General features: G+C 41.7%; 1 protein-coding gene across 2 annotated transcripts in view; it reads left to right on the forward strand.

The window, feature by feature from the left end:
* The window catches only part of edrf1 (erythroid differentiation regulatory factor 1), a 43,867-nt gene that overhangs the window by 24,431 nt on the left and 6,400 nt on the right, over nucleotides 1–13,036 (forward strand). The window contains exons 11-20 of one of the 2 annotated variants that reach the window (XM_061967952.1): nucleotides 66–177; nucleotides 260–532; nucleotides 621–692; nucleotides 4,401–4,530; nucleotides 4,598–4,789; nucleotides 4,865–5,065; nucleotides 6,473–6,688; nucleotides 6,757–6,980; nucleotides 7,051–7,209; nucleotides 7,275–7,424. In XM_061967952.1, the coding sequence (XP_061823936.1) occupies nucleotides 66–177; nucleotides 260–532; nucleotides 621–692; nucleotides 4,401–4,530; nucleotides 4,598–4,789; nucleotides 4,865–5,065; nucleotides 6,473–6,688; nucleotides 6,757–6,980; nucleotides 7,051–7,209; nucleotides 7,275–7,424 (1,729 nt within the window). The remainder of the gene's footprint in view (nucleotides 1–65; nucleotides 178–259; nucleotides 533–620; nucleotides 693–4,400; nucleotides 4,531–4,597; nucleotides 4,790–4,864; nucleotides 5,066–6,472; nucleotides 6,689–6,756; nucleotides 6,981–7,050; nucleotides 7,210–7,274; nucleotides 7,425–13,036) is intronic. The other variant, XM_061967957.1, reaches the window with a different exon arrangement.

The raw sequence follows: 13,036 nt of genomic DNA on the forward strand, positions 1-13,036 counted from the left end.
AATTTTTTTCCCCGTGCTTATTTTTGTGTGCTTATTTGCAGCTAGTTTGTTTGTTTATGTTCCAGAGTGGCATGCAACCTGATGCTTAAGGCCAGTGAAAACCGAAAACACAAGGGGACAATCAGAACTCTGCTTTTAAACTGTGTCAAGCTTCTGGACCAGGACAGGCATCCCCAGGTAACGCTTCCTAGAGGTCTTCCTGTTTCTGTGTGAGTGCAGAGTTTACATTTCATTCCCCATCTCACCTCCGCCCGTGCAGATCATCGCATCGGCACTTTACATGTTGTCGGAGCTCTTCCAGCTGGATGAGTCTCAGGAGGACGACGACGGAGGGGAATCGCTGCGGTCTTGTGGCTCAGAGGACGGCTACAGTAATGACGACCGCGAGGAAGACGAGGATCTGGAGGAGGACAGCGAGGACAGCGGCTCAGACAGCAACGGCCCTCAGGGCGACAGTAAAGCCGTGGCTGTCATCCGCTCCGTCGGAGAGCTATCTGTCCCAGAGAAATACAAATCCACTCAGCTCATCCGAGTCAGTGTTTGCTATTTCTCTTAAATCTTTTACCAGTTAGCTTTTCTAGCATACAAATTGAACACAGTGTGTTTTTTTGTCTTTGCAGCCCAGTTGTGCTTTTCCCGTATCACAAGACAAGGAGGAGCGATGCAGACACGTCCTAAACTACGTGTTGAAGGCAAGTCTGCATGATTCTGTTGTAGGAGAACACTATATGTCCCGCAATAGTGGTCTCCTTTCGAAAATACTCAGCACCGAGTTCCTCATTTATCTAAAGGTTAATATGGCTACTCGGTGGGTGTATTTCAGGGGTGCCCATTACGTCGATCGCGAGCTACCGGTCGATGGCGGAGGGTGTGTCAGTCGATTGCCAGCCAGGCATTAAAAAAAATAGACCTAAAAATTAGCGATCATCAATCTTCACCAAGACGTCACTTTCGTCACTTGATTGACATTCACGGCAGCCGAGGGTCTTCTGAGATGATGACCTGCGAGCTCATTATTAAGAAAAAATGACTGACAGGAAGGCGAGAAACACTTTTTATTACAACAGACTCTCGCGCCGTACCTGCCGTCAAAACTCTAAAGACAGACTGTCAGGTTCAAACACTGATGATATCTATTAAACAAGACAAGAAGCAATGAATTAAACAGAGACAGAATAAAATTTAGCTCAATTAGGAGAAACGCGTTGACACTGTACAGTGTCTCAACACGCTCTGCAGAAAGATTGTACGCCTTCTCTTTTATCTGGACTTTCCCTGATTACATGGCAACAGCTGTTTCTAAGGGATGGGGGTCGTAAACAGCCATCACCTTTGATTACAAACAGTTCAAAGAAAAGGTCGTAAAACAGTTCAAAGAAAAGGTCACCTGGAGGGGAGTCAGGTCCTGCTTCCTCTTCGCTTTGTAGATTTCGGGTCAAGACAATATCTTTCTGCTGATTACAATACATCAAAGAAACATAACCCTCATGTCGCTCCCCATCCTACACAGTGGAGGTTTACAAGCCTTTTTCTTAGTAGGATCAAAGACGGCTTTTGTCTTCTCGCCGGGAACTCATGGTAACACACAGTTTTGTGATAAATTAGATACGATTATTCTGACACAGACTGCACAGTTCCTATCTTCACAATAAAAGCGCTGCTTCATCCTGCCTGCGCTAACAAAATAAGAGTTTCAGAAAGCTAGCATGCACAAGCTAGCAAGCTACGGAGTTTGCTGCCAATGTATTTCTTCTAAAGTGTTTAAAAAGGAGTATAGAAGCTGGACAAATAAGATGCCAAAAACTAACCACTTTCATGTGACAGAAAGGAGGACTTTTTTTTTTCTCCTCCATTTGAAAATGTGGACGTTATCATCACTACTGTCTGATTCCAATCAATGCAAGTCATCAGAATCAGGTTTCTTCATGAAAGAAAGGAATCTATAGGTGCTAAACATGCTTGTATTATCATTAAACACCTTTAACTTGTTAACAAAGACGTCTCTTTCATAAATAAATAAATATAAATTATATATATGAATGAGGTACATCCCCTCACTTGGTCAATTGAAAAGTAGGTCGCGTGTGGGCACCCCTGGTGTAATTACTATTTGGACAAATCCAACTATACAAGTATAATAGTATTGTACTACAACTGTGCAGTTTATTTAGAGTCTATTACAATAGTTTGCAATAAACAAAACAAAAACAATTGAAAGAGCTACAATAGTTTAACTATTTTAATTAAATATTATAATACAATAATTAATTTTATTTGGGAAAAGCGCTTTTCAGAGTACTCAAAGACGCTTTACAGGATAAGAAATTAAAATATAAAACAGTTCAAAGTAATAATATAAAATACAGGAAATATAAAAGCAGTACATTGTAAAATACATAATAATACTGGACATTTACAAGACAGGACATTACAAGACACAGAGTGTCTTGTAATGAGAAAGTTTGTATATTTAGAAAATGAATTTACAATATATAATTATTATAGACCAGGGGTCGCCAACCCGTCGATCACGATCGACCAGTCGATCTTTGGGACCCTACTATTAGGGAAAAGAAAGTATTAATATGACATCAGTGACACCTACACCCGGACAATGACCAACAGACCCGCAAACAGGCTCGCATTTTAACACCTGAACACGCCCGCATGCCTCTGACTCTCTCTTCAGTTTCACATCCAGCCGCTCTCAACACCGCGGCCGCGCTCGGGGGGTGTGGCCACTTGTCTCATAAACACGCATTTCATGACGTGCTCATAAATCATCGTGCTGCAACAATGACTGAATGTCTGACTGTTGCAACAAATCGGAGATATTCTAGCATCCAACATCAAACAACTCTTCCCTCAACCACGTAACCAAGTAAACATTGACGTGCAAAGGCAGTAATATGTGATAAAACAAGGCGGCAGCTAAAGAAGGACTTCCTCATTTATCCCCACTTTTATCACCCAGGAACAAGCCACCTGGTGAACAGCTGATTTTACTAATTACGGTGCTGACGTAGAAACCATGTGACCAGAACAAATATACTACGGTACTAAGACTGTAGTGGCCATAAACAGGTAGATTCTACAGCATGGGTGCCCAAAGTGCGGCACAGGGGCCGCACAGGGGCCATCTTTGGCCCGTGACGCGATTGTCATTGGCCCTAGACACAGTACAAAAAAAAAACACCAGCAAAAATTGGGAAAACAGCAAGAAGCACCATGAGAAAAAGCCAAAATGTTGACATCAGCCAATAACGACGACCCTTGTGCTTTGTCTTTTATTTATATATATATATATATATATATATATATAAATAACATTATTGTAATTTAGCATGTTCACATTTAATTATTAGTAGAAATATATATAATAATAATAATAATGCTGTCCAATAAAACAACTTAAAATGTTGTCTTATGTTGAAAATCTACACCTTTTTTTTGTTTGACATTTAAAATTAAACGATTACATTTAGATTTGATCAAACTATTGATCCTCTACACACATGCCCTCATGGATATTGAGGCTCTTAAAGCAGCAACACCGTGGTGTTCAGGCCCTGCCTTCTACAGTCCTCCCAAATTATTTTATTCTAAAGATGTCTGAATAGAGCACGGTGACTAGAACTGAAGGTTAACAATTCATCCTACAAAAAGGAGTCGGTACAAACAGTCGGGCTGGAGAGAAGACAGAGCGGTTCTAAAGTCCACCACGTTCTCTGAAAATTGCCGCTTTTCACGCATGTTTTTGTCCATCTTGCTGCCACCCCCTGGTGGAGATATTTGGGCGTTGTCGTATCGAGTGTGTGTGTGTCGGACACACACACTCACTTGTCCACTCTCCCTTTCTCGTTCCTGGTATCTCTTCTCAGGAAACTGTAATGAGATACAACGTGTGTATCAAATAAAAACACAGAATATTTGCATTGTTGTCCTTGAACAGAACGAAGTGAAGAAGGAGTGAGAATCCTTGTTCATTCTATTCGGCTTCAAAGATAGAACATAATGAGGTAATAATTCAAATAGAATGGTACAAAATGTGTAAAAAAGGTGTGTATAACACAAAGCAGGGCATGTAGTCATGTTATTACACATTATGTCCCTGTGCGCCTCCCCATCTTCTCTCCATCTCCAGACCTCAGACTACAGCCAGACACTGACGTCCTCAGTCATGAACTAGAGATGGGCCGCAGGCTAAATTCTGCTTAGAGCCCCCAGATGTCCAGAAGCACATAGACAGTGACCGTTACAGATAAACAGGCTCTGCGTTAAAAAAAAAGCCTAACCTCTAATAAATGTTTCTCTCAGCAGTTGAGTAAATGAACACACTATTTGTACAGATACAATGTTTGTGTACTGCATTTGTGTGTTATTAATAAACGGCGGCACAGGGGCTGAAGGCAGTGGATGGCAGCATCAAGAAGGAGAGCGACCTCCCGGCGGTAGACCCCAACATACCCATCCCCCTCAAGTATGAGGATGGAAGTGCAGAGAAAGGCATCTCTCCTCTCCTCGAAAGAGGTCTGTTCCTTGGCGTTCTGGTACAAATCTGGCAAGGAAAGCAGACGTGAACTCCGGTCTTCCTCAGCAGGGCCCCTGCAGGCAGACCAGAAGCACCAAACACGCTCGGGGATGATTCCCGGCACGTGGCAGCACCAAATGAAGCTGCAGCTTTTCCTCAAGGCCGCCAAGGCGTACTACGTCTTGTCTGACGCCGCAACCAACCTGCTGAAGTACGGCCGAGCCTTGCGCTACATCAAGTTGTCGCTACAGTGTTACGGTACAGAACTCCGATCGAAAAAATGACTTGTTGTCCCTTTGTGGTCGTTTCTCACTTCTGTCGTGTGCGGCCCAGATGCGTATTGTTGCATTGGCGGCACGCTCCACCCGCAGGTGCTGCTGTTCCACAGCCAGTGCCTCTCTCTGTGCGGGGACATCCAGCTCATGTTGGCCCAGAATTCCAACAACAGGGCGGCTTACCAGGAGGAGTACAGCTACCAGACCAAAGAGGACCAGGAGATCCTACACAGTCTGCACAGGGAGAGCAGCTGCCAAGGTCAGTGAAGCAACATGGAGGCCTGGGCCCATTCATCCAACAGTAAATTATACATTTGGTATCTTTGTCTTTTGCTTGCAAAGAGGGTGCAAGAGGGTTCACTCTGTGCATCGATCTCAGTACCTGAGCATGTTCATTGGAATGCAGAATTAAATAAACGGAGTGAACCCTCGTTGGATGCAGGGACAGAGCCTCGCTAGTCACTACTCTCGAGTGAGAAGAACCACAAAGTAAAAACAATTCAGAAGAAAAAATTTGATTGCAAAGTCTAATGTCCTGCGGGAATATTTTGTCTTCAAACCAAACGTGTAAAATGAGCCTAACAACACGTACAAACGAGCAAGTATACCGAATTTGTCGGAAAGTAAACAAAACAAACCACCTAACCCAGTTTTCCAACAGAGGAAAAATATTTACGATTTTTTAATGGAAAAAAACTGCACTTCAAGATGTCCAATATTTATTGAAGTGTAATTTTACTAACATATATTGAGAGTAGTTTATTTTTATGTATGTTTACTTATTTTCAATTTAATAAAAAAAAAAACATTTGTCCCTGGAAATTCAAGGCACTTAGAGCAGGAAATATAGCAGCAAATAGACTTTTAGCAGCTGTAAACAAGCATTATAAAAACAGAAACAGCACACAAATAGTGATTAATACTAAATGCTAAAATACTCAATAAAGGAAAATTATAATTACAACGGTTGAAAATACTACAGTAATGAGAAATCAAAAATTAATTAAATTAAAAAAGTTATTTGTCCCCAGGGATTCAAGGCACTTAGAAGCAAATACTTTTAGCAGCCGTAAACACGCATTATGATAACAGAAACGGCACACAAATAGTAAATAATTAAACATAAAATAAAGGTAATGTTAAAAATGCTAAAATATTTCATCAAAGAAAATTATAATTACAACAGTCAAAAATACTGCAGTAATGAGAAATAAAAAATTAAGGAAAATTATGCTTACAACGGTCAAAAATACTACAGTAATGAGAAATCAAAAATTAATTAAATTAAAAAAGTTATTTGTCCCCAGGGATTCAAGGCACTTAGAGCAATATATAGAATATAGCAGCAAATACTTTTAGCAGCTGTAAACACGCATTATGATAACAGAAACGGCACACAAATAGTAAATAAATAGACATAAAATAAAGTGAATGGTAACAATTCTAAAATAATAAAGGAAAATGATAACAATGGTCAAAATGACTACTGTAATGACAAATCAAAGTTTATTGTGTTTGAAAAGGTTACTTTACTGCTTAAATCTGCTCTCGAAATACCGGTAATGTTGACAATAATACAATTTATTGGCAATAATTTGTTATGGGCCTAGACTTAGCAACATGTTTATAGTTTGACGACTTATTACTCACAATTGTCACGGGTCAGCCTTCAACATGGCGACCGACCTGGCCACGGACCCCGAGTACCAGCTGTTTGTGAGCGGCAAGTGCTACGAGGCCGCCTACGAGCTGCTGGTCTCGCACACCTTGAAGGAGGACGCGCCCGATCAGCTGGCCCAGGTGCTCAAACGGCTGGGGAACATCCGCAACGAGATGGGCGTCTACTACATGAACCAGTCGGCCGCCATGCAGACGGAGAAAGGTGAGACCGGCGAGGACCTTTGGGACGGGACATATTGCCGCGTCTAAAGCCCGCGTCTCCTTTTGCAGTGAAGACCTCGGTGTCGGTGGCCGAGCAGGACATGTGGAAGAAGAGTTTTGCCTTCTTCGAGAAAGGCATGAAGGACTTTGAGGCCATCGAGGACAGCACCAACAAGGCCTTGTTGCTGTGCAACACGGGCAAGTTGATGAGAATCTGTGCTCAGGCTCACTGCAGCGCCCCCGCTGATGACAGAGGGGAGTTCTCCCCTGAAGAGTCACTCTACTACCACAAGGTGGCGCTCTCTTCTGTACTTCCCCTTACACCTGCACCGCCCTGTACATTACCCACTCCTATTCTACCAGGCTATAGACTACTACCTGCGGGCCATGAGGTCACTGTCGTGCAGAGACAACCACCCGGGAGTGTGGGACAGCGTCAACTGGGAACTGTCCACCACATATTTCACACTGGCTACTCTTCTGCAGGACTACGCTCCGCTCTCCAGGAAGGCCCCGGAGCAGGTGGGTTTCTGACGACATTTCACCTTTTCAGGTTCATCACAGCATGTGATGGTTTTCTCTGGTAGATCGAGCGGGAGGTGACCGAGTCCATGATGAAGTCGTTGAAGTACTGCGACCTGCAGACCGAGTCGGCCCGCCAGCCGCTCTACCAGTACAGAGCCGCCACCATCCACCACCGCCTGGCCTCCATGTACCACAGCTGCTTCCGCAACCAGGTGGGACAACCATACCCAACCCTATACACTGCATAAAGTCAGTGTTCAAAAACAAGAAAAAAAAATAAAAAAATTTGGGATATTTTATTTGAACTACCGTATTTTCCGCACTATAAGGCGCACCGGATTATTAGCCGCACCTTCTATGAATTACATATTTCATAATTTTGTCCACCAATAAGCCGCCCCGGACTATAAGCCGCGCCTACGCTGCGCTAAAGTGAATGTCAAAAAAACGCTGCGCTAAAGTGAATGTCAAAAAAACAGTCAGATAGTTCAGTCAAACTTTAATAATATATTGAAAACCAGCGTTCTAACAACTCTGTCCCAAAATGTACGCAAATGTGCAATCACAAACATAGTAAAATTCAAAATGGTGTAGAGCAATAAATAGCAACATAATGTTGCTCGAACGTTAATGTCACAACACACAAAATAAACATAGCGCTCACCTTCTGAAGTTATTCTTCATTCGTAAATCCTTCGAATTCTTCGTCTTCGGTGTCCGAATTGAAAAGTTGCGCAAGCGTGGGATCCAAAAATGGCCGGCTCCGCCTCGTCGAAGTCATCGGATTCAGTGTCGCTGTTGTTGTGCAGCAGTTCTGTGAATCCTGCCTTCCGGAAAGCTCGGACCACAGTTGTGACCGAAACTATCTGCCCAGGCATTTACGATCCACTGGCAGATGTTGGCGTATGTCGACCGGCGCTATCTGCCCGGCGTATGTCGACCGGCGCCATCTGCCCGTCTTAGTGAAGGTGTGTTCGCCTTCGGAGCTGTGTGAAAAAAGCCACCCGGCCCTTTCGCGTAAACTTCCCTTAACCACTCGCTCATCTTTTCTTCATCCATCCATCCCTTCGAGTTAGCTTTTATGATGACGCCGGCTGGAAAGGTCTCTTTTGGCAAGGTCTTCCTTTTGAATATCACCCTGGGTGGAAGTTAGCATGGCAAGCTAGAACCACAGTGAAGGATGACTTCTCATTCTCTGTGGTGCGAATATTCACCGTACGTGCTCCCGTTCCACAGTGCAGTTCACAGGAATATCAGTTGCTGTGAAATACGGTAGTAATCCGTGTGCGGATGGAGAGATTGCGTCTTTTTATGAACCGGATCCTTGTCCTTTGTAGGAGCCATTTTGTGGTCTTTACAGATGTAAACAGGAAATGAAACGTACGGTGATATCCGCGCGTTTTTTCTTCTTCTTCCGGGGGCGGGTGAAGCGCTTCCTGTTCTATGGGGGCGGGTGCTTTCCTTGGCGGTTGCTTGCGTAGAAGAAGAAGCGCTTCCTGTTCTACCGGGAAAAAAGATGGCGGCTGTTTACCGAAGTTGCGAGACCGAAACTTTATGAAAATGAATCGTAATAAAGCGCACCGGGTTATTAGGCGCACTGTCAGCTTTTGAGAAAAATTGTGGTTTTTAGGTGCGCCTTATAGTGCGGAAAATACGGTAAGCAAAAATATCTGCCAATAGAACAACAACATTTGGCTTGTCAAGACTTTCCAAAACAAGTAAAATCAGCTAACCTCAATGAACCCAAAAATACCTTAAAGTAAGTATATTCTCACTAATAACAACTGCACTACTATATGAGTACGTCTTTTCTATTGTTTCATTGAACATAAAACAGCAAAGTCCATTTGGCTGTCATCTGTTTTAATTATGAGACACAATTGTGTCAAAGTCATGATTTTTTTTTTTCATGCTTGAAATAAGAAATTAGGGCAGCACGGTGGCAGAGGGGTTAGTGCATCTGCCTCACAATACGAAGGTCCTGAGTAATCTTGGGTTCAATCCCGGGCTCGGGATCTTTCTGTGTGGAGTCTGCATGTTCTCCCTGTGACTGCGTGGGTTCCCTCCGGGTACTCCGGCTTCCTCCCACCTCCAAAGACATGCACCTGGGGATAAGTTGATTGGCAACACTAAATTGGCCCTAGTGTGTGAATGTGAGTGTGAATGTTGTCTGTCTATCTGTGTTGGCCCTGCGATGAGGTGGCGACTTGTCCAGGGTGTACCCCGCCTTCCGCCCGATTGTAGCTGAGATATGCTCCAGCGCCCCCCGCGACCCCGAAGGGAATAAGCGGTAGAAAATGGATGGATGGATGGAAATAAGAAATTATTACTTTAAAAAAAGTAGTTGTATACTTGTGGCGTTGACATACCTGCCAACTACTCCGGTTTTCCCGTAATTAGTACGGTTTTCATCAACCTATTCCGGGTTACGGTTGCAGTGATAAAAAATACGGTTTTTCATTAATTAAAAAAAAAATTTTTTTAAAAAGTTTTATTCACGAAATCGCGTAACAACAATGACAATCTACACTGCTTCCCGTAACTTCCTATCGAGCCATTCCGAATGCCATGCGCGAGGCTATTTATAGCACCGCTGCCAAGCACGAGGCCATTGTTTCCAAACGAGCGAACGATCATGGAATCAGCCGGAGAAAAATCGCAAACGAGTCTTAAACCGAAAAGAAAACTGCAGTCATTCCGTGAAGAATATTCAAAAGCCTATCCGGGAATAATTATCCGTTCCACAAAGGGTGAAAACTACGCAAATTGCACCTTGTGCAGACAAGATTTTTCGATCGGACACGGAGGAATTAGCGATGTAAAAGACCACGTTGGGACAAAAAAAACACAAGTCTAATGCCGTTGCTAGCGATACAAGTGGAAAACTTTCAACGTTTTTCGTCGCCCAAACAGATTCTTTGGATGTGATAAATGCCGAAGAATTTGTATTTTAGCCACAAAAAGGTAATGACACCAATGTTATCTATTAGAATTGTTTAGTACTGTTAAAAGTGTTTATACTATTTATGCTTTCAAGTCCAAGTTGAAGAAATCTTGTTAAATGTTGACAGCATAACTACCAAAATACAGAAGTATGTCCTTAATATTTTTGCAGTGCTATTTCTGTTGAAAAGTTAAAATGATTACATTAGAGATGTGATGTGCCACTTTTCAAGTGTCTGATGGCTTAAATTAATTTTCATTAATTTTTCATATTTTGAATTCTTTTGAAAGGCTTACAAAAAAACTACATTTGAATTGTAATTCCATGCTATTGACAGGACAATTAATTTTAATGAAGTTAGCTTACCATGTTTACAGTATGATAATTGTGATAGAAATGTGAATTTTAGGCACAGAATATTTTTTACAATTGAACAAGGCAGTAGATTATACAAGCTTGGACAGAAAGTTAATAATGACACCAATTTTTTTTTTAAATGGAATTGTTTAGTACTGTTTTACCATTTGTTTACTGTAAAAAGTGTTTATACTGTTTATACTTTCAATTAACAAATTGAAGTCTTGTGAAAGGTTGACAGGATAACTGGCATTAACTGTCAAAATAATTTCAAACTATTGAAGTTAGTTTACAGAATAAACATGTCAATCAACCCATATGATTTTTGTTGTAATATTTTTGTTTTGAAAAGTCACTGTGACTGATAGAAAAGTGATGGTTTTAGCAACATTTTAACCTGTCTGAATGCTAATAATCATTTTGCGTCGGGGGGCTTCCCTGAACCCCCCACCAGGACTTTGTCCTGGACCTACCGGGGCCTGCGGCCCCTGGACCCTGGCTACTAGGTTTTTCTGATTTCAAAAGTTGGCAGGTATGCGTTGATGACACAGCTTTGCAACACTTGATATTCTAATTTCAAGCATGTTTTACTCAATATCGGTCATCAAATCTCAGCAACAAGCTGTAATATCTTACTGAGATCATTTAGGACCAAAGCCCTTAAAACAAGTAAAACACACTAACATAAAATCTGCTTAGTAAGAAGAATTATTTTATCAGAAAGAAAATAAGCAAATATCACCCTTATTTGAGATATTTAATCTTACTTAGATTTCAGTTTTTGCAGTGCAACACCGTGTTTTTCAAGCTTTTTTGAGCCAAGGCACATTTTTTTCATTGAAAAAATCCGGAGGCACACCACCAGCAGAAATCATTAAAAAAATGAAACTCAGCAGCCGATATTGACAATAAAAAGTCGTTGTCGCAATTGTTGGATATGACTTTAAACTATAACCAAGCAAGCATCAATATAATTCTTGTCTCAAAGTAGGTGTACTGTCACGACCTGTCACATCACCCCCTGACTTATTTTGAGTTTTTCGCTGTTTTCCTGTGTGTAGTGTTTTAGTTCTTGTCTTGCGCTCCTATTTTGGTGGCTTTTTCTCTTTATTTGGTATCTTCCTGTAGCAGTTTCATGTCTTCCTTGACCGCTATTCCCCACACCTGCTTTGTTTTAGCATTCAAGAATATTTCAGTTGTTTTTATCCTTCTTTGTGGGGACATTGTTGATTGTCATGTCATGTTCGGATGTACTTCCGTGGACGCCGTCTTTGCCCAACACGCTGTAAGTTTTTGCTGTCGTCCAGCATTCTGTTTTTGTTTACTTTGTAGCCAGTTCAGTTTTAGTTTTGTTCCCTAAGCTTCAATGCCTTTTCTTAGGGGCACTCACCTTTTGTTTATTTTTGGTTTTAGCATTAGATACCTTTTCACCACGACAAACCATGTTCTTGACATCTACAAAGCAATTAGCTACCTGCTGCCACCTACTGATATGGAAGAGTATTACATTGTTACGCTGCCGAGCTCTAGACAGCACCAACACTCAACAACGGCACATTATTTGCAGACTATAATTACTTGTTTGCAAAAAATATTTTTACCCCAAATAGGTGAAATTACATTATCTCCCACAGCACACCAGACTGTATCTCACAGCACATTAGTGTGCCGCGGCACAGTGGTTGAAAAACACTGCTCTAACAAGCACTATCCACGGGGGATTACAACCTGAAAAAAAATCCCATATGAAACAGAAGTACAATGAATCAATTCCAAAGTCAAACTGGTACTAAAACAGCCTTGTGTCCAAATGAGTGTTCATGTCATGCTCTACATGTTGTGGCAAAGGTCGCCTTTGATGCAACGTCGTCCCTAATTAGGCTTTCAAAAGGTCAATGTGCTCGAAGTTAAACAACCTCGCTGGCTTGCAATCATCATCAAGACGTTACTGGTCGCTTTGACATCACTTCATTTGATACAAGGATTTAGAGAAGAAAAGATTGTGGGCACATCATGTCTTTACATCTGAGGGGTCCACAAATTAAACATTAATCTGTGAAAGACAAAGTTGGACTTATTGGTGCATCGCTAAGTAACGTATGTGATTGACATAACGAGTGCTGCTGGGATCGTGACGCTAACGAGAAAAATGATAAGTTTGATGCAGTTGATTTCCTGCTCCTAATATTAGTCTCATCTACAACTCATTGTCTGCAGTTGTTTTTATGCTTTGAAGTTCATATTTTGTGTAATTATTTAGCTATAGATGTCCCTGTTGTTCAGCAATGTTTGCTAGCGATATCAAGATTTAGTATATGCTGCTGAGTCTACCAGAGATTTATTCATCTACTTTATTAATATTATTAAGGATATTTTCTTGATGCCAACAAATATCTCTAAAGACGCTATTGTGGAAGTCGCTTCCTAGCGGTCCCACTGACAGACACAGCACTGGTTTAAAAATGTAACTTAGATATTGGGTAAAGCGCTTTGAGTCACTAGAGCAGGGGTCGGCAACCCAAA

The sequence above is a fragment of the Nerophis lumbriciformis genome, linkage group LG02 (genome assembly GCF_033978685.3).
Source record: "Nerophis lumbriciformis linkage group LG02, RoL_Nlum_v2.1, whole genome shotgun sequence".
In the NCBI taxonomy this organism is placed as follows: Eukaryota; Metazoa; Chordata; class Actinopteri; order Syngnathiformes; family Syngnathidae; genus Nerophis; species Nerophis lumbriciformis.